Genomic DNA, 24,822 nt, shown 5'->3' with positions numbered 1-24,822 from the left:
TTGTTTAGCACCTGGATAATAGTGGTCTTCCTGAAGCAAGTGGGAACATCACACTCATCAGCAGGAGATTCTGCAGATACTCTTGCTGGCTGATCCGTACAGAATATGAGTGCATGGCAAGGGACTCCATCTGGGCCAGTCACTAAAGATTAAAAATGTGCCGTGATCAACTATCCAACAGAGGGAACGCTGGATAGTAGAAAATTGTACTTGGCAATCAAGCATTCTTTCTTCTGAGTTGGAATGTATGTCTTGCCCTTGATCATCTTCACATGGTTAAAAGAGATTGAATAGCAAAAGAAATGCAATTTTCTTAAGCAAAGTTACCCTACATTACTTAATGAGCTAGGAGAACCACAACAGATGCAACGTCACGCTGAAAAAAATGGTCTTTTTTCCCCAAGCATCGTGTCTGTACATCCAGGAAGATTCTACATCCTTGAATGAAACGGGTTGAGAAACAACTTGCAGAGATGATCAGGATGGACGTCATTTCTCTAGTTGCAATCCAGCTGAGTGGTGTTCAAGCATGGTTACTGTACCTGAACCAAATTATAACTACAGATTGATTCAGATTGGCAGTCTTAACCTGTTTTGTGTTTTTTTTAAAACAATTTCTGAGAGTAGGATGCTTTAGAGGCAATTAAAGAGCAAGTTATTCTTGTCCTGGTCATGTGCAATGAGGTAGAATTGATTAATGCTCCCTTTGTAATGGCTCCCTGTTATAGCATTGATCGGAACATGATTGAATTTTGTTTTCACTTTTCAAAGAGAGAAGAATAGGCTGAAGACTAGCATATGCAAGAGTATGAAGTCAGTGCTGCCCAAAGTGAACTGGGGAGTTAGTTTAACGGATAGGGAGAATCAGTGGCAAACATTTGGAGGTATTTTGTAATGCTCAGCAAACATGTTGCTGTGAGAAAGAAAGGCCCGAGGCAATAAATGCACAATCTGTGGTTAACAGGAATTTAAAGCCAGTATCAAATTGAAATAAAATGTGTGTCCATGAAGATTAGTGGTAGGACTGATTAGAGTTAGGGAATTAGAGTTTGGGAAGGCTAGTTGGAAATCAGTCTTTAAAAAGAATTCTAGTTTTTTATCTGGCGTATATTTGTCTGTCTGATTATATCTAATGCAGCTGTAAGGTCTGCAGCTGCTTCTTCAAAAACCTTAGGATGTAGACCATTGAATCCAGGGGATTCATTTCCCTTGAGTTCCATTAGATTTCCTGGCACTTTTTCTACTTTGATCATGATCATTATTTTATCAGGTATGCATGAGATTGGTGAATTTGTGGGAAGAAACTGTAATACAATGTTCCAGTGAATAATACAGGACAAATAAGAGTTTGCTATTAATGTATTCCCAGATAAATGCACTAGTGATTTCTTCTCATTTCTGCATCAAGTACAAAAAGTAAACTGTGGAATGTTTGTTGCAGAAATTGCTGCAGTTGTCATGAAACACTGTTATATGTAAGCAATGATTTTCTTGTGTTCATATCTTAACATTGATCCCATAAAGATGAATGGTTTGTATGTCTGTCCTAACTTTGTTTAATTTATTTTTAATTGTAGCATCTAAATATTATAATAGGAGTACAGGAAAGCTTTGTAATTGCTGGTTTGCGTAAAAAAAAAGTGATTGTACCATTGAGTTCAGAATTTAATTGAAATTTTTGGAGACAATTTGATCCTAATTTATATAAAACTTGAACAGTAGCTTGCTGTGGTTGACCCACATGAACATAGTGAGCATCCAGTGTTATGTGATAAGGAAAAATTAAAGGAAACATGTAAAATATTAATTTCAGTGTGTCAGAGTTATGTAGAGATGTACAGCATGGAAAAAGACCCTCCAGTCCCAACTCCTCCATACCTGCCCGATATGATATATATAAATCTAGTCCCATTTGCCAGCATATGGCCCATATCCCTCTAAACCTTTTGTATTCATAAAGGTGCCTTTTAAATGTTGTAATTCTACCATCTTCCACCACTTCCTCTGCCAGCTCATCCCATACACACACTCTGGTTGTCCTCCATATATGAATAAAAGAAGAATTCACATACACCTTCTGCCTTTCATGTGTTTTGGAATCTGACAACGTTTATGGACTACGAGTTGTATGTGCAAAACATCCACTTTTATCAGTAATTGTATCTTACTTATTTCACTTATGATGCTGCACGAGACAGAAATTCTTAGATACCCATTGTTGTGCTAATGCAAGATGTATAGTTAGTTGGAAGAGGGTTTCAGATAATACCTTCACAACATGAAAGTTGCACTTGAGATTTTTTTCCTGTTGATATCTGGAATGGTCTTACAGGTTTAAATTTGAGACCGTGACATTCATTTTTTTGGGGTGTAATAGAACGCCACATTTGAAATTGAAACATATACTTTTTGTTATGACTATATGATGGAGAAAATTGATTGAGTTCCTGTTTCTTCATCTAAAGGATCATAGATTTGAGAAATTTACGCCACAGGAAGTGCTAACCAAAATCCTCCTTTCTTTACATTTGCTGTAAGCCGCAAAGCTACAGAACGGTAAAGTGGAAATCCAAGTATTTGTTTAAATGTAATGAGGGTTCTGTCTCTACTACCCAATTAAGCTTCATACCCCTATCACATTAATTCCTTCTATTCATTTTATCAATTAATTTAAATCCATATGTCCCTCTCATTCATTCTATCAGAGCCTCTTATTTTTCTGCACTGTAATTGTGTTCGTTCAGTTCCCAGCCCCTCATCTTTCCTCATAGCTGAAATTATTCATGCATAGAGTCATATAGCGATGTACAGCATGGAAAAAGATACTTTGTCAAACTCGTCCATGCTGACCACATATCCTATAGAAATGTAGTCCCATTTGGCCCATTTCCCCCTCAATCCTTCATATTCATATATCCATCCAGATGCCTTTTTAAATGTTGTAATTGTACCTGCCTCCACCACTTCCTCTGCCCGCTCATTCCATACACAGCACCATGTGCATGAACAGGTTGCCATTTAAGTCCTGTTTCAATCTTTCCCCTCTCACCTTGCATCTATGCCCTCTAGTTTTGCACTCTCCCACCCGGGGAAAGACCTTGTCTATCTACCCTATCTTTGCCCCTCATGATTTTGTAAACCTATTGGGCCACCTCTCAGCCTCCGATGCTCCAGGGACAGTCGTCCCAGCCTATTCAGTCTCTCCCTATAGATCAATCCTCCAGCCCTGGCAACATCCTTGTAAATCTTTTCTAAACCCTTTCAAGCTTCACAACATCTTTCCTGTAACAGGGAAGCCAGAATTGCACGCAGTATTCCAAAAGCGGTCTAACCAATGTCCTGGCCAGCCGCAACATGATCTCCCAATTCCTATACCAAATGCATTGACCAATAAAGGCAAGCATACCAAATGCCGCCTTCACTACCTATCTACTGGGGACTCCACTTTCAAGGAACTATGAATCTGCACTCCAAGTTCTCTTTGTTCAGCAGTAATCCCCAGAACCTTACCATCTGAATACTACTTCCACATTTATGAGGGTTTCTGCCTCTAGCACTATTACAAGCAGTGACCTCCAGAATCCCATCACACTCTGGGTGGAAAAGAAATGTTACTCTCACCCTCTCTAAACATTGTACTTGTTACTATAAATCTATGCACCCAGTTATTGATCCCTCCTCCAATGAGAAAAGTTCCTTCCTGGCTACTCCTATTTTTAAAAAAATCATTCATGGGATGTGAGCGCCACGAGCTAGGCCAGCATTTACAGTCCATCCTAATTGCCCAGAGTCCTCCATATTGCTGTGGGTCTGGAGTCATATATAGGTCAGACCAGGTAAGAGTGACAGATTTCCTTCCCTCAAGGACATTAGTGAGCCAGATGGGTTTTACCCTGACAATCGGCAGTGGTTTCATTGTCACCATTAGACTTTTAATTCCAGATTATTATTGAATTCAAATTCCACCATCTGCCACAGTGGGATTTGAACCCAGATCCCCAAAACACTAGCTGGGCGTCTGGATTAATAGTCTAGTGATAATACCAATGGGCCACTAATGCCTCTCAATCTTTTCAGTTGCAAGGGAAACAATCCTAATCTATCCAATCTCTCTTCATAATTGAAACTCTACAGACCAGGGAACGTCCTGGTAAATCTCCTCCGCAGCTTCCACAGCTATTAAAACATTGCTATACTATAGACTCCCAAGACAGCATTTTGTACTGTTCCAGCATAACCTCTTGACTCTTAAAATCTTATGCTTTGGCTAATAAAGACAAGTATCCTATTTAGTTTCTTGACCACTTTATCTACTTGCCTGCCAACTGAAGAAACTGGTAGAACAAAAATTCCTCTGATCCTTGATGCTCCGCAGCTCCTACCATTCATCATGTATTCCCTTACCTGTTGTCCTGTCCAAGTGCTTCATCTTGCACTTGGTGGATTGAATTCCATTTGTTACTGATCAGCCCGTCTATCTCCTAATGTAATATCTAAAGCAGTCCACCTCACTATCTACCACCCCACCAATTTTCATACCAGTTGCAAAGTTACTGATCAACCCTCATGTATTCAAGACTAAACCATTCATAAAGTTGCCACAGTCCCAGCGGATCATTGGCCTTTTCTCCTCGGAGAGAGGAATTGTGGCTAGCTTAACCTGACTCGTGTTTTTGAACCTTTTACAGATGGAACAGTTTTGTCCTAACTACTTTACCTCACCCACTCATTACCGGAAAATGAGTGACTCACAGAACCCTTCAAAACTCTGACTTGGTAGCACACCAACAATGAAAGCGTTGCTTGAGCATTCAATTCAGACACCCTTTGATCTGGAATGCTAAACATTTGCCTGTAATGGATTAAAAACATAGAAACTACTCAGCCCCTGAAAATCATGGTGATTTGTGCCTGAAAATGATTTGTCATCCTCGGATCTTTATTACCCCTGCATAACAAAAGCCCAAAGCTATCTTTGTAAAATTTCAAATGACTCTATTCATACTTGGTATTTTGGATCGTATGATTTCTGATACTTATTGTGTGGACAAAATTCTGCTTAATTTCACTCCATTGTGGCTCAGCTTAAATTTGAAGAGTATGCCTGGTATGAATCTGTCCTGAGGAAGTAATTTTTTTTCTATTTCCACCCGATTGAAACCAGTTACCATTTAAGGATTTGCTTTAGATCACTTCTGAACTTTTGTACTTAGCCTTTCGTTAGAAAAAATATTGCTCAATACAAATTGACTCGGTAACCTCAAAGGCACCTATAGATTTTAAGAAATGAATGGCCACAAACAGTACTGTGCCTGTAGGTGGCACAGAATTACACACCAATTAAGTCACATGGTAATTGGCCTTAATATTAGATGAAAGCTGTAACACTGACTGAATGCCCTCCTAATGAAGAGCATTTATCCCTGATCTCATTACCATATGGAAGCAAGGTGGGCATCATCTGTGATCTGAAAGAGTAGGCGAACTGAATTGCCTGCTCTCATTCCAATGTTCCTACCTCACCTGTATTTACTACATGAATTTACAGCTGTGGCCTTCGGGAAAGAATCCTACCACACAGTTAACACCTATAACTCGCTGCTCGGATCAGTGTCTGCACAGGAGATCTATGGCAAGACAACCCCCTCTGTTACCCCTCCTGTACAATCAATATAATGTAGTGACCATACTTGTATGCAGCACTCTAACTGTGGCCTAACTGATGTTTTATATAGCTCCAGCATAGAGCATCTCAGAGCAGAGAGGCTAAGTGTTGGATCATTTTAAAACAAGATAGTTTTAACGACCTTATCTACTTTTTAGATTTGGGTATCTGTTGATATGCATATCAAGATCACTGTTTCTCATAACTATCTGTATAGGATATTCTCTTGCCTTGTTTCCCTCCACAAATGAGCTCTTATTTGTTTTGTGAAACACTGATGTGTCACGCAAATAAAAACAAAAACAAACAAGAGAAACTCAGCTGGCCTGGCAGCATCTGCGGAGGAGTTTCAAGTCTGTTATGAGTCTTCAGTGGAAGGCTAGTCAACTTCATATCTTTATAGTTTGTCATCACTGACATTTGAGAAATGTTCAGGATATTTAGTCTTAGCATATCTATTCACACATTGATTATTTTTGAAATTACACTAATGAAATAAGGAAGAAATTGCTTATTGCACCGTAAAGGGCAATAGCTTAATGGGAAAATAATTCTAATATTGCAGAATGCACATGTTAAATGTATTACTGCAGAATGTTTAAATTAGCTGCATATTATGCAAATGAAAAGTTTACTGAGCTGCCAAAATCTGTCAACAACTGAGCCGTATTCCAATGTGACAGGCTGCTGGTAAATCAATGCCATTTTAATTCTCAGTACCTTCTTGCACTGTTCATGCAAGCTTTTTATTATGTGGCTAGCTAGTTTTACCATTTGCATTTTTCTCTCAACCTGCAAACTAAATTACTTTGTAAGCTGTTTCTGTGATTTCTTGATTTCCAAGTGTACTTGAGAAATTGCACTACTTTGTGAAATTTCTGACATTTCTCTCAAACCGAAAAGAATTAAATCATCATTATAATCTTATAAATCTTTCTGCGCTGTCTTCCAAAATGTACAATCCATCTCTTCCATCTCCAAGTTAATTTATGTAAAACAGGAACATAATCTGGGAAATTTATGATCTTAAAGGCAGTTACTCCACTGTCAAAAATCACATAATTGATGTTGGTATGAAAATTGATGATACAAAGAAATGTGGAACTCAACTTCTGCATGAGGATTTTTCACTTCATGATTTAACCATTGTGTTTACTTCAAAATTCAGAATTGTTTAATCACCCTCCAACCCAAAATATCTGTGGTAAGTCAGATGATATTACTTTGCTTAATTGCTTGTAGTTTACAGATTTTGTAGACATAGAAAACAATATTGATTCCACTTCAAAATAATTTATTAAATATGAAGTACTGAGAGACATTGGAGAAAATGAAAACCACTGTAAAGAAACTAAATTTGTTTGTTTCCTGTAATTAAATATTCTACCAAGTTTTACTTCTGACAAAATTACACTGCATCAAGCCCTAATAAATCAGTTTATGTGGGTGTTGGGTAACTATAGAGCTTTCTATTGACATGTATTGTAATTGCCTTGCAGAAAGCAGGTGGGAGCTTCATTAAGTAAAGCAATGACAATGAAATAATTCCAGTTTCTCACATCTAAAGCTGTTGTGCCGAAATAATAAAGCCATTCAGATTTTTCTGTCATGATTATGCTGAAGATGTAATAGTATTCTGGCATTTTTTCATTTCCTGTGAACCGGCAGCATAATTGGAGATTTTACTCCTTTTTTCCTCCTTTTTGGTCGATTTCACTTTGTGGCAATGGGTTTGGGAGTATCAACTTTCTGATATAATTTGAAATGACAGCATGAGAATCCCAACAGGAAACCCTCCGTGACTTGTTGGTTGGAGGGGCAAAAAAAAAGGAAAGCCCAATGGGTGAATTTGTATACTTGCTTCCTCTATTATTTGCCTTAAACTAATAGTTATTGACAAGGCGCACGCATATCTGGATTTAACTAAGAATAAATGTTTCTTTAGACAGGTGCCTTTAGGGATTCTGCTACATGCTGCAATTCAGCTTACAGTTAAACATCCACTTCATGCGTAGCACATTTGGTCATTGGAATTGAGGTTTGTTACAGACCACTGGTTATGCGTTTTAACAGTGAAGAATGTCACCATTTCAGTAGTGCAGAGGTGTAGAAATCTTTCTCATTTGTCACTGGATAACAGCAGCAATGTGAGACGGTAGATGTTGCAATCTCAGTCCAGAATGCCATTGATAGCACTCATGTTTCCCTGGTATGGAGAAAACGTGTTCTACTAGTCCATTGAAAGCTATGATCAAAAAACAAGCACTCATGTTGTTGTTATGCAACCAAAAGTACCGTCAGGAGATGTACGGCTGTTTTACAGTTATAGATTACAGATACAGAGGTTTCTGAAGGTTATAGAACACATTGTAGGCAGTGAATACTTAGGATGACTGAATTTCAATACAATACAACAAATCTCTTAGAACTCATTATCATCTGTATCTGCTATAAGACTGAACCTGCAGTGGAATCAAGTTAGAACAAGGAGGAAGTTAGCAAAAAAAATTGAAGAGGATTTTAGGATTTAGATGTGATGAAGCGAGTAGTTGTATTAGTCTCAAATCCATTCCTTGAAGTAGACGTTGGTAGGTTGGCTATCAAATTCCATCTGGTATTTGATTTACGAACGAGTAGAGTCACTATGAAGATAATTGGTGTACAAAATGATAGTGAGCTAAAAGATAGATAGACAAAAGGACAGCGATTTTTGGGGACTCAATAAAACACAGCCCCCTGTCTTCCTGTGCTTTTTAAATGAAAACCTACTTGGACTTCACATGTGAAAGAGAACATTCTCTGAAAAGAAGATAATCAAGTCCATATCTCGCACCCACCTCACCAATACCAGTTTTGTGAACTGTATATGACAAATAGGTTCAATCTACAACCCAGACTTCCAAACACTAACAAATAATATGCAGTCACAGGTATCCAATTAGACTTGAGTATAGGATAGCATGAATTTATGGTTAGTTTTAAATTTATATAGCTTGAAAATAAATTATTTATTCCACGTTTTCTTTAAATCCTGTTTTATGTTTAAATTCAAATAGCGATCCTGCCCCTAAAAGAAGGGAGACCACTGACTTAAGAGACAGAGGCAGCAGATGCAACTATTAACGTCACTCCTATCATCAAACAGAAATCCTGTAAAATCACTAAATTACAGATTGTATAAAAATCCTGAAATCTTAGACTTTTACCTTGAGTTTTGCCATTATTTTAATAAGTTGATTAATTATATCAATTGAACACTGACATTTTGGCTTTGGTACACATGGCATCAAAACTCCTCAACTGATTTACAGGCTTCCTGCATGATATTCTATCTATTCTGACTTTGGTTATTGAAAGGAGTGAAAATCTATTTGATGCAATCACTATCCCAAGACTGATTTCGGTGCATATCATTAGCCAAAAGGAAAGCCAGCAAAATGCTGAAGACATAAATGACACTGAAGAAGACACAAATATAAACTTTGGTTGTATTGCAGGTTTATAGTTAGTCTTGATACAATTATTTAATACTGTCAAGTAAAACAGAGCCTGACCTAGGAAGTAGATTCTTGTGAGAAAATTGCCCTGTAATTTCACCCAAGGACTCTAAAACAATAGCCTTTTATGTGATTAGAAATCCTTATATATTCCCCTCAAAAGTTATCCTTATTATTTTATTTGGCTCAATTTTTCAAGTAGTTACATCTTTTCAGACCTTTTATTACAGAAGATAATTAATGGGCGAGGGGGTGGGGGTTAAAAAGCAAATTGCACAAAGATATGTTTAACACAGTAATCTTTGGTTGAGATTAGTAGATTTTCTTTAACATACAAGCTAAATTTCGTAACAATTTTTTTAATGATGTGAAGAAGCAATTTCTAATTACCATTGCATGGGACAATAACGTCTGAATGTATTTAATTTGCATACATATTTGCCTAACAGACCAAATTGGTGGCTTATCTCAATGTAATTAGTACTGGTTTACCTTTGATCGACAAAATTAGCTTCCATCTAAGTGTTTGCAGTCTTTCAATGTATGCATATCTTCTGACATATTTACCATTGTAGTTAGTGTCAATGTTTTACTAATTAATTAGCATCCTATAACAAATATTTTTGCAGAAACAACCAGTGTGTTTGCTTAACAGCTAATAATGTGTATTTCTAAATTGCTTTTTTAAATAGTGATATATGGCCAGATGTTTTTTCTTTGAGTAAAGTACATATGCTGCTCCAAAGAATGACAGAAGAGGGATATGCAAAAAGTCGTGCTTCAGAGTAGGGGAGAGAAGTGGATAATTGTAGAATTTAAGGTGGAAAATCCAGAGAATGGGACGTAATTTGCTGAAGGCGTGAGTGTTAATGTTGCCATGAAGGGGGAGATAAGGCTATAGAAGAATTTCAGCTCAAAGATGAGTATGTTGAGTTTAAATTGTCAGCTTAGTGAGCACCAGTATTAGCCAATGTGGTCAACACAGTGAATCGGTGGGATTTAGCAAGGATAGTTTATGGGCAAGAATGTTTTAGACCAATATGGGTTTTTGGATGGTGTCAGGCAAAAATCATTAATTGAATCTTGACTTGTTTTTAATTTCTTAGCATGAGGAAGTTGCAGGAATATCTAGAATTTATTAAACTCTAATTTCTCTTGAGAGCCTCCCTGGATCTGACCCCATCATATTAATTTCTTGTTCTTTCCCTTTTTCGCTTTGTGACAATCATGAAAGAACAAGTGTTCTGATATAGTAATACTCATAAAACACATCCTTAGCAAAGACAAGTTCATTAAAATATATTGGCTCATCAGGTGTTTTTCTAGCCCAGGATGAAAAAATACCATGAGAATATTCTGGCAGAGAGGGAGAGAGAGGTGTGACAACTTCCACATCCAACTTCAAAACCCCAACAACTGAAAATTAAACTAAAACCCTAATTCTGTGGGAGCCTGACTCCACTTGTTCATGTTGCTTCTATTGTTCTAACATTCATATAAAAAAAACCCAGGACCCATCAAGGAGTTTTACTTCATTGGCTTGGAAGAGGCAATTTGCCACCTTTTTGTCTCAGTGCCTCTCTTCAAAAAGAAACTAGGACACAATATACCTCTTAAAGTCATAATATCATCACAGCTGAATATAAAGGGCGTCATGTGATCTGTCACTCATCTTTGCATTTTCCTTATGTTTAATCCTTGCTTAACTTTCTATTTAATCAATGAAGATTAGATCCTCCACTTGGAATTTTTCTTATTGTGTGTAGATTAAAATAACTCCTAAAAGTCTGACGTTGCTTTTTGAATTAATCTGTTGCCGCATCTCGTACACAGGTTTACTTCAGCTGGTTCTGCTTTCATGCCCAATTTGGAGTCCTTGTTTATGCTTAAAATACTGGTCAACCTTCTCAATAAGCCTATAAGATATAGGAACAGAATTAGGTTATTTGGCCTATTGCATTCACTCCACTGTTCAATAATGGCTGATACATTTCTGATACCCATTCTCCTGCATTAACCCGATTACCCTTGACCCCCTTACTACCCAAGAGCCTATCTATCTCTGTCTTAAATGTACCAGCTGCTTGGCATCCGCAACCTTTGGTTGTAATTAGTTCCATGGATTTCTCCCTTTAGGCTGAAAAAACTCCTCCTCATCTCACTTGTGAAGGGTTATCCCTTCACTCTGAGGCTGTGCCCTCAGTTCCTCGTCTCTCTTCGTGGAAACATCATCTCCATGTCTACTTTATCCATGCCTCTTGGGATCCTGTAAATTTTAATCAAATCCTCCCTCACCCTTCTAAACTCAATAGAGAACTGATCCAAGGGATAAGAAGAATGCATAAGTAGGAATACCACCAGCTGCAATTTCCTCTCCAAGCCACAAACCATCCCGACTTGGAAATATATTGCCATTCCTTTACTATTACAGTGCTAAAATCCCAAACTTTCCTTCATAATAGTATTGTTGGTTGCACAAGATCACAGCAGTTTAAGGAGGCCATTTACCACAACTTCTCCAAGCAATTTGGGGTCGTCAGCAAATGCTGCTGCAGCCATGATACCCACATTCTGAACAAATACTGAAAACTCAAAGTCCTGTAAAGTTGGAACTGAAGCTAGGGTCTGGCATTTACAAAGTTAGAAGCTTTGAGTACTTTGTATTACATAACAAATTATTCTTTGAGAACAAAACCCTGAAGTAGTTTCTGACTCTGCACTGTTGTGCAGAACTGAGGCCTTCAGTTTTTTTAAAATGTTGTCTGTTTTCCTAGGGGGCCAACATAATGGAAGAGCAGGACTTGCGAGAACTTGGAATTCATGAAGCAGGACATCGACGCAGGATTCTTCAAGCTGCACGTTCACTTCCAAAGGTAAAACTTCAAATTAACATTTTATACTAACTGGCCAATATAAATCAAAAAATTCATAATTTACCATAAATGACAAAAATGTATTAACATGTTGGGTGTGATGATTATTGAACAGTTTGGGACTGCCTTGAATAAACCAGTAAATAATATGTAAATGTGCATCAGCTGATAACGTATGGAAGCAAATTCATCATATTCCATTTTATTACATTGCCACCAGTGTACCTATTTTATAAGCCAAATGAAATTGGATTATGCTGATTAAGCCAATTCCAAAAGAATATGATTTAGAAGTATTTTTAAATAAGTTGGTGCACTCTTTCTCAAAAGAAAAGGAAACTGTTTTCAACAAAAGGATTTCATGGAAAGAGCAAGAAAAAAATCATAAGATTATTGCAGGCCCATTTAAGATTGGAGATCGCACAAGTGTGCGAGTGCACGAGGTAAACTGCACACTTCTACACTGAAGTTTCATTTATTCACAACAGTTGCGCAGTGATGCCAAGTGTAGACTAGCTATGACAGAGGCTAATCAATTGGTGGTGTTAAAGTTTAAGAGAAATTCTCATTCATCAGAAATCGTGATTTTTAGGAAGCACTTGTAATGAATTCACTTCTTGTGAAAATGACTTGAATCTTGTGAAAGTAGAAACAACCATATATACATTTTCCAAAAGGTCGCTATTTATTTCCCCATCGTCTCTATCTTCAATATCCGTCTCCATAGTAAACATTGATGCAAAATGCTTGTTTAGTATCGTGTTCATCTCCTGTACTTCCACACTTGGGTGGTTTTGCTGATCTTTTAAGGGCCCCTATTCTCTCCCTAGTTAACCTTTTGTCCTTAATTTAGTTTGTACGTCTCTTTGGATTCTTCTTAACCTTGTTTGCCAGAGCTATTTCATGTCCCCTTTTTGCCCTCCTAAATTCCCTCTTGAGAGCACTCCTACTGCCTTTATACTCTTCTAGGGATTTACCCAATCCATGCTGCCTATGTTTCTTTCTTATTCTTGTCCAAAACTTCAACTTTTCTCGTCATCCAGCATTCCCTGCACCCAACAGCCCCACCTAATAGGAACACCCTACTGCATCCCTCAACCAGCCCAGTTCGTCCCCTCCCCCCACTGCACCACACAACCAGCCCAGCTCTTCTCCCCCCCCCCCCACCCACTGCATCCCAAAACCAGTCCAACCTGTCTCTGCCTCCCTAACCGGTTCTTCCTCTCACCCATCCCTTCCTCCCACCCCAAGCCGCACCCCCCGCTACCTACTAACCTCATCCCACCTCCTTGACCTGTCCGTCTTCCCTGGACTGACCTATCCCCTCCCTACCTCCCCACCTACACTCTCTCCACCTATCTTCTTTACTCTCCATCTTCGGTCCGCCTCCCCCTCTCTCCCTATTTATTCCAGTTCCCTCCCCCCATCCCCCTCTCTGATGAAGGGTCTAGGCCCGAAACGTCAGCTTTTGTGCTCCTGAGATGCTGCTTGGCCTGCTGTGTTCGTCCAGCCTCACATTTTATTATCTTGGAATCTCCAGCATCTGCAGTTCCCATTATCTCTGATAATGTCTCTGGACTCTATCTCATTTTTTTGAAGGCTTCCCATCTTCCTGCCATCACTTTACCTGTGTATATCTGCTCCTGATCAATTTTTGAAAGTTCTTACCTGATACCATCAAGGTTGGCCACCTTCCAATGTAGAACTTTAACTTTAGATCCAGTCTATCCTTTTCCATTATTACTTTAAAACTAATGAGAACATAGTTATTGTCCCCAAATGCTCCCCCATTGACACCTCAGTCACCTGCCCTGCCTTATTTCCAAGAGTAGGTCAAGTTTAGCACCTTTTGTAGTAGGTACGTCCACATACTGAATCAAAACATTTCCTTGTACACACTTTACACATTCCTGTCCATCCAAACCCTTAACACTAGGGCAGTCCCAGTCTATGTTTGGAAAATTAAAATCCCATGAGACATAAGAGCAGAAATTAGGCCATGCAGCCCATCGAGCCATTCTAAAAGGCCTTTCCTTTACTCTAAGGCTATACCCTGAGGTCCTCGTCTCTCCTGCCAATGAAAACATCTTCCAAACTTTTCAATTCTATCCAGGCCATTCAGTATTCAGGAAGTTTGTTAGATTGCCCCCTTATCCTTCTAAACTCGATTGAGTGTAGACCAGAGCCTGCAAACATTCCTCCTATGTTAAACTTTTCATTCCTGGGACCATTCTTGTGAACCTCCTCTGAACCCGCCCCTGGGCTCGTGTATCTTTCCTGAGATATGGGGCCTAAAACTCTGCACAGTACTTCAAATGTGACCTAACCAGAGCCTTCTAGAGTCTCACAAGTACATCCCAGCTTTTATATTCAAGTCCTCTTGAAATAAATGCTAAAGTTGCAATTGCATTTGCATTCCTAATGACTGACTCAACCAACAATTTTACCTTGAGAGAATCCTGGACTAGAACTCCTAAGTCTCTTTGTGCTTCAGACTTCTGAATTGTCTCCCCACCAAAGTTCATGACCTCACACTTCTCCACGTTGTGCTCCATCTGCCACTTCTTTGCCTACTCTCCTGACCTGTTCAAATCCTTCTGCAGCCTCCCTGCATCCTTAATATTACCTGTCCCTCTACCCATCATTGTATCATCAGCAAACCTAGCCAGAATGCCATCAGTTCCTTCATCTAGATAATTAATGTATAAAGTGAAAAGTTGTGGTCCCAACACTGACTCTTATGGAAAACCCACTTGTCACCAGCTACCATCCTGAGAAAGACCCTTTTAACCCCCACACTCTGCCTTCTGTCAGAGAGCCAATCTTCTATCCATGCTCGTACCTTGCTTCTCACTTCATGGGCCCTTACCTTACTCAGCGGCCCCCTGCGCAGCACTTTGTCAAAGGCCTTCTTGAAGTCCAGGTAGATAATCCATTGGCTCTCCTTGGTCTAACCAGCTTGTTACTTCTGCAAAGAATGCTAAAAGATTTGTCAGGCATGACCTCCTGTTGATGAATCCATGCTGACTTTGCCCTATTTTACCATGCATTTCCAATTATTCAGAAATCTCATCATTCACAATGGACTCTCAAATCTTACCCATGTCTGAGGTTAGCCTAATTGGCCTGAAATTTTCAGTTGTTTCCATTAGCCCTTTTTTATGCAGGGGTGTCACGTTAGCAATTTTCCAGTCCTCTGGGACGCACCCTGATTCTAGCGATTCCTAGAAGATCACCACTAACGTCTCCATTGTCTCTTCAGCTATCTCTTTTAGATGTCTGGGATATGGCCCATCTGGTCCTGGTGATTTATTCACCGTCAGACCAATCAGTTTTCCAGCACCACGACCTTGGTGATTGCCACCATACTCAGCTCCTCCCCCTGACTCTTTCAAATTCTTGGGATATCACTTGTTTCTTCCACTGTGAAGTTCCTCAGCCATTTCCTTGTTCCCCACCATTATCTCTGCAGTGGTCCAATATCCACTTTTGTCTCTCTTTTGCCCTTTGTATATCCAAAGAAACTCTTACAGTCCTCCTTTACGTTACTGGCTAGCTTTCCCTCCTATTTAATCTTCTTCCTGTTTACTTTTTTTTTGTTGCCCTCTGTTGGTCTTTGTAAGCTTCCAAATCCTCTGGTTTCCCACTGCCTTTCCCCATATTATATGCTTTCCCTTTCGCTTTTATGCTATCCCTGATTTCTTCAGTCAGCCATGGTTACCTAATTGTCCCTGGACCATGCTGCTTTTTCTTAGGGATGAGCTTTTGCTGTGCCTCCTGAATTACTTCTAGAAAGTCCTGCCATTTCTGTTCCACTGTCTTTGTTGCTAGGCTTCTCTCCCAATCAATTCTGGTCAGCTCCTCCCTCATGTCTCTGTAGTTGCCTTTATTCAGCCATAATACTGTTACCTGTGATTCTATCTTCTCCCTCTCAAATTGCTGAGTAAATTCAATCATTTTGATCATTACCTCCTAAGGGTTCCTTCACTTTAAGCTCCCTTATCAAGTTTGCATTGCACAACACTAAATCCAGTATTGCCTGTTCCCTAGTGGGCTGCACCACAAGTTGCTCCAAACAGCCATCTCGTACACATTCCACAAATTCCTTTTCTTGCAATCCACTACCAACATGATTTTTCCAGTCCATCTGCAGATTGAAATCCCCCTCCATGATCGCCATAATTTTCTTTCTTACATATCTTTTCTATGTCCTAATATCTGGATGTGAGTTTGCTCGCTGAGCTAGAAGATTAGTTTTCAGACGTTTTGTCACCTTGTTTTTATTTGAAAAAATATACTTTATTCATGGAATGTACAAAAAATAAAACATTTATACACCTACCCAGTCATGCAAGCCACTCCGGGTTACCCAGGGGGTATGTATACCAACTAAAGGAAAAAAACAAAACAGAAAAAAAAAACAAAGCAAAGAAACCGCCCCGGCAGTCGTCACCCCGCACAGTCCCAGTTGGCCCCCTGACCAGTTGGGGAAGGCGCCAGCTGGGCCCAGTTACCAGATAGGATTCTTTTCCCTTTTCTGGCCGAGGGGGCTCATACAGTGGTCTTTCGCCACCGCGCCTTGGCGGCGGCTGCCCCAAGCTTTAGCGCGTCCCTCAGCACGTAGTCCTGGACCTTGGAGTGCGCCAGTCTGCAACACTCGGTCGGGGTCAGTTCTTTCAGCTGGCAGACCAGCAAGTTGCGGGCAGACCAAAGAGCGTCTTTCACCGCATTGATGGTCCTCCAGGCGCAGTTGATGTTGGTCTCGGTGTGCGTCCCCGGAAACAGCCCGTAGAGCACGGAGTCCCGCGTCACGGAGCTGGCGGGACGAACCTCGACAAATACCACTGCATCCCCCTCCAGACCACCTGCGCATAGGCACACTCCAGAAGGAGGTGATCGACAGTCTCGTCCCCCCCGCAGCCACCTCGAGGGCAGCGTGCAGTGGTGCAGAGATTCCGGGCATGCATAAAGGATCTCACTGGCAGAGCCCCTCTCACCGCCAGCCAAGCAATGTCGTTGTGCTTGTTTGAAAGTTCTGGCGATGAGGCATTCTGCCAAACGACTTTGGCAGTCTGCATGGGGAACCACACGACGGGATCCACCCTCTCCTTTTCCCGAAGGGTCCTGAGGATACTACGTGCTGACCACTGCCTGACGGCCTTGTGGTCAAAGGTGTTTCCTTTCAAAAATTTCTCCACGAAGGACAGGTGGTACGGAACGGCCCAACTACTCGGAGCATTCCACGGCAACGAGGCCAGGCCCATCCTTCGCAACACCGGGGACAGGTAGAACCTCAGTAAGTAGGGACACTTGGTGTTTGCATACTGAGGATCTACGCACAGCTTGATGCAGCCGCACACAAAGGTAGCCGTCAGGGCGAGGGTGGCGTTTGGTACGCCCTTTCCTCCATTTCCCAGGTCTTTGTACATGGTGTCTCTGCGGACCCGGTCCATCCTCGACCCCCAAATGAAGTGGAAGATGGCCCGGGTGACCGCAGCGGCGCAGGTCCAGGTATTAGGCCAGGCCTGCGCCACATACAACAGTACCGAAAGCCCCTCGCACCTGACAACCAGGTTCTTACCCGCGATGGAGAGGGACCGGAGCGTCCACCTGCCCAGCTTCTGTTTCAATTTGGTGATACGCTCCTCCCAAGTCTTGGTGCATGCCCCAGCTCCAACGAACCAAACACCCAGCACCTTCAGGTAGTCTGTCCTGACGGTGAAGGGGATGAAGGAGCGGCCGTCCCAGTTCCCGAAGAACATGGCCTCGCTCTTACCCCTATTGACTTTGGCACCCGAGGTCAGTTCAAACTGGCCGCAGATGTCCAACAGCCTACTCACCGACCGACGATCAGTGCAGAAGACGGCGACATCGTCCATGTACAGGGAGGTCTTGACCTGAAGGCCTCCGCTGCCTGGGATAGTCACGCCCTTCAGGCTCATGTCCTTCCTGATGGAGGCAGCGAAGGGCTCCACACAGCACACGAACAAGGCAGGAGAGAGTGGGCAGCCCTGCCTGACTCCAGATCTAACAGGAAAACTGTCTGATTCCCACCCGTTGATCGAGACTGCGCTAACGATGTTGGCGTAGAGCAGCCGGATCCAATTGCGGATGCCCTCCCCGAACCCCAATTTGGAGAGGACGTCCCTCATGCAAGCATGAGAGACCCTGTCGAAGGCCGCCTTCTGGTCCAGGCTGACGAGGCAGGTGTCCACCCGCCTGTCCTGTACGTAGGCGATCGTATCCCTGATGAGCGCGAGGCTCTCGGCGATCTTCCTGCCCGGCACAGCACAGGTTTGGTCAGGGTGAATCACTGACTCCAGGACAGACCTGACCCGGTTGGCAATGACCTTGGCCAGGATTTTGTAGTCCACGTTCAAAAGTGAAATGGGACGCCAATTCTTAATTTCTTCCCTCTCCCCCTTCCTCTTGTAAATGAGGGTGATGATGCCCTTCCTCATGGACTTGCACATTTCCCCTGCCCGAAGCGCACTATTGTACACCTCCAGCAGGTCCTGGCCGACCAGGCCCCACAGAGCGGAATACAGCTCGACCGGTAAGCCGTCGCTTCCAGGAGTCCTATTCCTCTGCAAGGACTTGAGGGCTCTGGCCAGCTCATCCAGGGATATCGGCCGGTCCAGCCACTCCCTCGTGCCGTCGTCTAAGACCTCCGTGATAGACGACAGGAACGACTCGGAGGCCGTGCTGTCCGTGGGCTTCGTGTCGTACAGTCCGGCATAGAAGGATCTGCTGATCCTCAAAATGTCGGGCCGAGACGACGTCACCGAGCCGTCGTCCTCCTTCAGCCGGCTGAGCACAGAGCTCTCTTTGTGCACCTTCTGAAAGAAGAAACGCGAGCACGTCTCGTCCTGCTCCACGGAGCGGACCCTGGACCGGAAGATTATCCTGGAGGCCTCCGCGGCGAAGAGTGAGGCTTGCTGGCCCCTCACCTCGCAGAGGTTCTCCGTGACATTGACCCCCATCAACTGCAGAAGGAGCAGGTTCTGCACCCTTTTCTGGAGTCGCGACAGCTTTCCCCGCCTCTCTCTTGCCTTCTGAACACCCTTGAGGACAAAGAACCTCTTGATGTTCTCCTTCACCGTTCTCCAACCGGCGTACTCCCTCTTAAGCTCCTCGACGTTCTCTGGGATCAACAGAGTCGTGTTGAGCTTCCACGTCCCCTTGCTGGCCGGCTGGTCGTCCTGTAAGTGACAGTCTGCCAACAGGAGGCAGTGGTCAGAGAAGAACACCGGCTCGACGCCGGTGGACCTGACCGAGAACGTCCGTGACACAAAAAGGAAGTCTATCCTTGAGCGGATAGACCCGTCTGGCCACGACCAGGTGTACCTCTGCTGCGCTCCGTCTGCAGGGGTGCTGAAGACGTCGAGCAGCTTGGCGTCCTTCACCGTGCCCATCAGGAATCTGGACGTGACGTCCAGTTGACTCCCCCCACCCGCTGTCCCCACGCCGGATCTTCCATCTGCATCAATGATGCAGTTGAAGTCTCCGCCTAGGATGACCGGCCTGGACGTAGCCAGCAGGGGTGGAAGCCGCTGCAGGACAGCCAACCGCTCACTCCGTACCGCTGGGGCGTACACGTTGATCAGCCTCAGGGGAGCATTCCTGTAGGTGATGTCAGCCACTAGGAGACGCCCCCCCACCACCTCCTGAACTCGAGAGATGGTGAAGTCGCGCCCCCGCAGCAGAATAGCCAGGCCCGAGGAGCGACAGTCGTTACCCCCCGACCAGATCGAAGGCCCACAGGTCCAGGCGCCAGACCATTTCCCGTACCTGCCGAGGTGCGGTATCCCGCACTCCTGCAGAAACAGGAGGTCCGCCTTGACGGTGGTCAGGTAGGCCAACGTGGACACACATCTCGCAGTTGACGTGACGCTGCGCACATTAATGCTCGCAATTCGTACCCCCATTGTGGGCAGTGACCGCAGTACCCTCCCCAAGTCCAAGGCCCAGCCCCTCCATCTGTCCCTTCATGCCCATTGCCCGGGCTAACTGCCGGACGCTCTCCGGGCTCAGGAAACCGTCCGTGCTGCCTTCCGGGTGGCATCCCCCCGTCAGGGGTGCGGAAGCAGGAGGGTCCGGCTCCGGGTCAGGCTGGGGACGCGCTGTTTCCTCCTTCCCACCTGGAAGTTCCGGGGGGCCCTCCAGTGCTCCAGCGGCACTTGACTGGGTGTCGGAGGGAGCCTCAGGACACCTCCCGTCACCTGGCAGCTTGGTGCTGCTTTCCTTCCCCCTCGAGACCTTTAACTTCTGCTTCGGGTGGGCCCTCTCCGAATCCTCCTCGTCAGAGGAGCTCTTATAGCCCCCCTGTAGCTGCCTCTTCCCGCCTGATGGTTGCGGTTCCTGGGCCCGTCGACGCACCTTCCTCCTGGCTTTCCGGACTGTTGTCCACTCCCCTGGGTCGCCTGTCGCCGCCTCCATTGGCTCCGGGTTGTCGGGGGGGATCGGAGCCTGAAGGGGTGCTTTGCTGGCCTCGGGCCCATCCTGCAGGGCTGGGCCCTCCTGCACATTAGTGGGGTCCTTGCTGGGCCCTGGTGCCTTCCTGTCCTCCGGGGGGGCTGGCCCCGCATTTCCCTGTCGGCGACCTGGGCGTAGGTGGTACCCCGCCGCGGGCATGCCCTATAGAAGTGGCCCGCTTCCCCGCAAAGGTAGCAGCTTCTCTCTCGTGGGCAATCCTTTGCAAGGTGTCCCTCCTCCCTGCAGTTCCCGCAGACGGTGGCTTTGCAGTCGGCCGCCATGTGACCTGACCTACCACAGGCATGGCAGACTTTAGGTTGCCCTGCATAGGTCAGGTAGCCCCTGCGCCCGCCGATCGCGAAGCTGGACGGTGGGTGTGCGACATTCCCATCTGCGCCCATCCTCAGCGTCACCTTGACCTGCCTCTTACTCGTCCAGATGCCAAAGGGGTCCACGATGTCACTTAGGTCCCCTTCCACCTTCACATACCTTCCGAGGAAGGTCAGGACATCAACTTGCTGGCACATGCGGGTTGTACATGTGTACAGTCACCATACGGCTCCTCTGTGCTGGCATCACAAACAGTGGGACAGCGGTCAATACAGAGAGGGGGCTCTCACCTCCTTTCTCCTTGAAAACCGCCAGGAAGTGCTCGCAAAGCTTGGCACTCCGGAAGGTCATGTCGTAAAAACCTCCTCCGGGGAAATCCTGCAGGCAGTAAATGTCCGCAGCAGCGAACCCACAACAGTCCAACAGGACCCTCTTCACGAAGAAGGTGCGGTCCACAGGTGCACCTTCATCCACCTTCTTTACAGAAACACGGATGGTGTTCCGGACCCCCTGACCTGGGGCACGAGCACTTGCCGCAGCCATCGTTGCAGTTTGGCTGCTCCCCTGAACCAGCGTTAGGCCGAAGGCAGCATTAAGATCCACTGGTCGCAAGGGTGCACAGCCAACCCGACGTCCTCCTTTCACCTCCAAGAGCACTCTCGCCCTCTCGGTCCACAAGAGAGTGGGTCTTTATTGTGTTCGAGATGTAAGCTGGTTCACTGAGCTTGCCGGTTTGTTCCCAGATGTTTTGTCACCATTCTAGGTAACATCAACAGTGAGCCTCTGACGAAGCGCTGGTGTTATGTCCCGCTTTCTCTTTATCTGTTTAGGTTTCCTTGGGTTGGTGATGTCATTTCCTGTTCTTTTTCTCCAAGGATGGTAGATTGATTTGGAGCCACTGTGTTTGTTGATGGAGTTCCGGTTGGAATGCCATGCCTCTAGGAATTCTCGTGCGTGTCTCTGTTTGGCTTGTCCTAGGATGGATGTGTTGTCCCAATCAAAGTGGTGTCCTTCCTCATCTGTATGTAAGGATACTAGTGATAGTGGGTCATGTCAGAAAGAGAACAGTAAATGACATCACCAATGCAGGAAATGACATCACCAACCCAAGGAAACCTAAACAGATAAATAGAAAGCGGGAAATAACACCAGCGCTTCGTTGGAGGCTCACTGATGATGTTACCTAGAATGGTGACGAAACGTCTGAAAACTAACCTTCCAGCTCAGCGAGCAAACACACATCCAGAACCTCAACCTGAGCGACAAGTCTTCTCAAAACTCGCTATGTCCTAGTATATCCTGCAGCCCAGCTTCTGACTACTGTTTGGAGGCCTGTACATAATTCCACCTGCGGTTTATTTACTTCTGCGGTCCCTCAACTCTACCCACACAGATTCTACACCATCTGACCCGCCTTTGTTTCTTACTGTTGATTTAGTTTCATTTCTTGTTAATAAGGCAACCCCACCCCCTTCTGTCCACCTGCCTATCTTTTCGCAAAGATGTATATCCTTGGATATTCAGCTCCCAATCCTGATCCCCTTGCAGCCATATCTCTGTGACAACCACCATGTTTTATCTGCCCATTTTGATCTGGGCCAAAAGCTAACAATAGCACATAAGAACTAGGAGTAGGAATAGGCCATCTGGCCCCTCAAGCCTGCCCCACCATTTAATAATGGCTGATTTTTTTGAGACTCGGCTCCACTTACCCACCCACTCACCATAACCCTTCATGCCTTGACTGTTCAAAAATTTATCTAGCCTTGCCTTAAAAACATTTAGTGCGGTAGCTTCAACAGCTTCACTGGGCAGGGAATTCCACAGATTCACAACCCTTTGGGTGAAGAAATTCCTCCTGACCTCAGTCCTACATCTGCTTTCCTTTATTTTGAAGCGATGCCCTCCAGTCCTAGTTTCACCTGCTAGTGAAAACAACCTCCCTCCCTGCCTCCCCTTTATCTATTCCTTCATAATGTTATATGTTTGAATAAGATCGCCCCTCATTCTTCTGAATGCCAATGAGTATAATCCCAGTCTACTCAGTCCGTCCTCGTAATCCAACCCTGTCGACTCTGGAATCAACTGAGTGAATCCCCTCTGCACCCCCTCCAGTGCTAGTATATCTCTTCTCAAGTAAGGACACCAAAACTGCACACAGTACTCCAGGTGTAGCCTCACCAGGACACTGTACACCTGCAGCATAGCCTCCCTGTCTTTAAACTCCATCCCTCAAGCACTGGCAGACAAAATTCCATTTGCCTTTTTAATCACCTGCTGCACCTGCAATCCCATCTTCAGCGATTCTTGCACAAGTACACCCAAGTCTCTCTGCTCAGCAGTGTGCTGCAATTTTTTACCATTTAAAACATGGTCCATTTTGCTGTTATTCTGACCAAAATGGATGACCTCACTCTTATCACCATTGTACTCCATTTACTAGCCCTTTGCCGACTCACTTAGCCTATCTATATCCCTCTGCAGACTTTGTGTCTTCTGCACGCTTTGCTGTACCACTCCCCTTAGTGTCATCTGCAAATTTTGACACACCACACTTAGATGATTTGGAGTTGGGAACTATGTAAATTATAAACAATTGAAGTCCCAACACTGATCCCTGAGGCACACCACTAGCCACTGACTACCAACCAGAAAAACACCCATTTACCCCTACTGTTTGCTTTCTACTGGTCAACCAATCCTCTATCCATGCCAGTACATTACCTGTTATGCCATGCAACTTCATCTTAGGTAGCAGCCTTTGGTGTGGCACCTTGTCAAGTGCCTTCTGGAAATCCAGATATACTACATCATTTACCTTTTTTCTTAAATTGTGTGCATTCATAACACTTTTGGTCCTGTATTAACCATCCCTCTTCTCGTTGTCACTCGTTTATCCAGTTTGCTTGAAGTTTGATTCCTAACCCTTTCCAGATACTGTCTTATTTATGTCTGTGCTGGAGACTTTAATAATCTCTCCTGAGTTCTCCTTTCATATTTTTTACATAGAGTGGAAGCAACCCCGACAAATGTTGGCCTGTTGCTCTGTTCTGAATGGGGAAAATTCCAGTTTAAAGTACAATTGACCAGCCTATTTACCCTTTTCACTAGAACATTGGTCCCAGCTTGTTTCACTTGGAGACTATCCCACCAGTAAAGATCCCAGCTGCTCTAATACTGATGCCGGTGCCCCAGGAAAAGGAACCCCTCTTTCCCACACTACTCCTTTAGCCACGTGTTTACTTCCCTTGTTCGCATGTCCCTGTGCCAATTTGCACATGGCTTGGACAGTAATCCTGAGACTATAACCTTTGAAGTTAAACAGCAGGTCCTCATTCATAGTTCCTGATAATCCCTGAATAGGTCCTCTTTCCTAGTCTTGTCTATGTTGTTTTTTCCAACATGGACCACAGCAACTTGATCCTCCCCCTCCCTCTCCAATATCCTATACCTTGGCACCAGGCGAGCAACACACCTTGTGGGACTTGATCCTGCTTGCAAAAGATACTACCTATTCTCCTGACTATAGAATCCCCTACAACTACCACGAGTCTTTTTGCTCCTCCGTCCTGAATGGCCTCCCACGCTACGGTGCAGTGGTCAGTTGGCTCATCCTCTCTGCAGTCCTTTTGCTCATCCACACAGGGAGCAAGTACCTTGTACCTGTTGGACAAGGTCAAGAGGGGAGGCTCCTCTGTTCCTGAATGCAGCGGTCGTCTACCTGCCTCACTTGCAGTCACACTCTGCTGTCCCTGGCCATTGACCAGATTTGAAGTACTTAATTTATCAGGTGTGACTGCCTCCTGAAACACAGCAACGAGGTACTCTTGTATCATACCCATAACCACCCTATTATTCCAAGGCTGTCCACTTCCTGGAGCAAAGATCTGAACCGTCCCCAACCACCATCACCCTCTTCCATTTGGCTGAGCTTGCCCTCACGGTCAACAACTTCTCTTTCAACTCGTCTCATTTTCATCAG

At 44.2% G+C, this 24,822-nt stretch overlaps 1 protein-coding gene across 4 annotated transcripts in view; it reads left to right on the top strand.

Annotated features, from left to right (window-relative positions):
* LOC125462739 (ankyrin repeat and SAM domain-containing protein 1A-like) overlaps window positions 1-24,822 on the top strand; it is a 334,971-nt gene that overhangs the window by 257,161 nt on the left and 52,988 nt on the right. For all 4 annotated transcript variants that reach the window (XR_009447014.1, XR_009447015.1, XM_059653455.1 and 1 more), the window contains one exon: window positions 11,937-12,035. Coding sequence is in view for 2 of the 4 variants with exons in the window: in XM_059653455.1 (XP_059509438.1) it covers window positions 11,937-12,035 (99 nt within the window). In the remaining 2 variants the exon portion in view is untranslated. The remainder of the gene's footprint in view (window positions 1-11,936; window positions 12,036-24,822) is intronic.

This window comes from Stegostoma tigrinum, chromosome 21, assembly GCF_030684315.1.
Source record: "Stegostoma tigrinum isolate sSteTig4 chromosome 21, sSteTig4.hap1, whole genome shotgun sequence".
Classification (NCBI taxonomy): Eukaryota; Metazoa; Chordata; class Chondrichthyes; order Orectolobiformes; family Stegostomatidae; genus Stegostoma; species Stegostoma tigrinum.
This window is presented reverse-complemented; position numbering and strand designations above follow the sequence as displayed.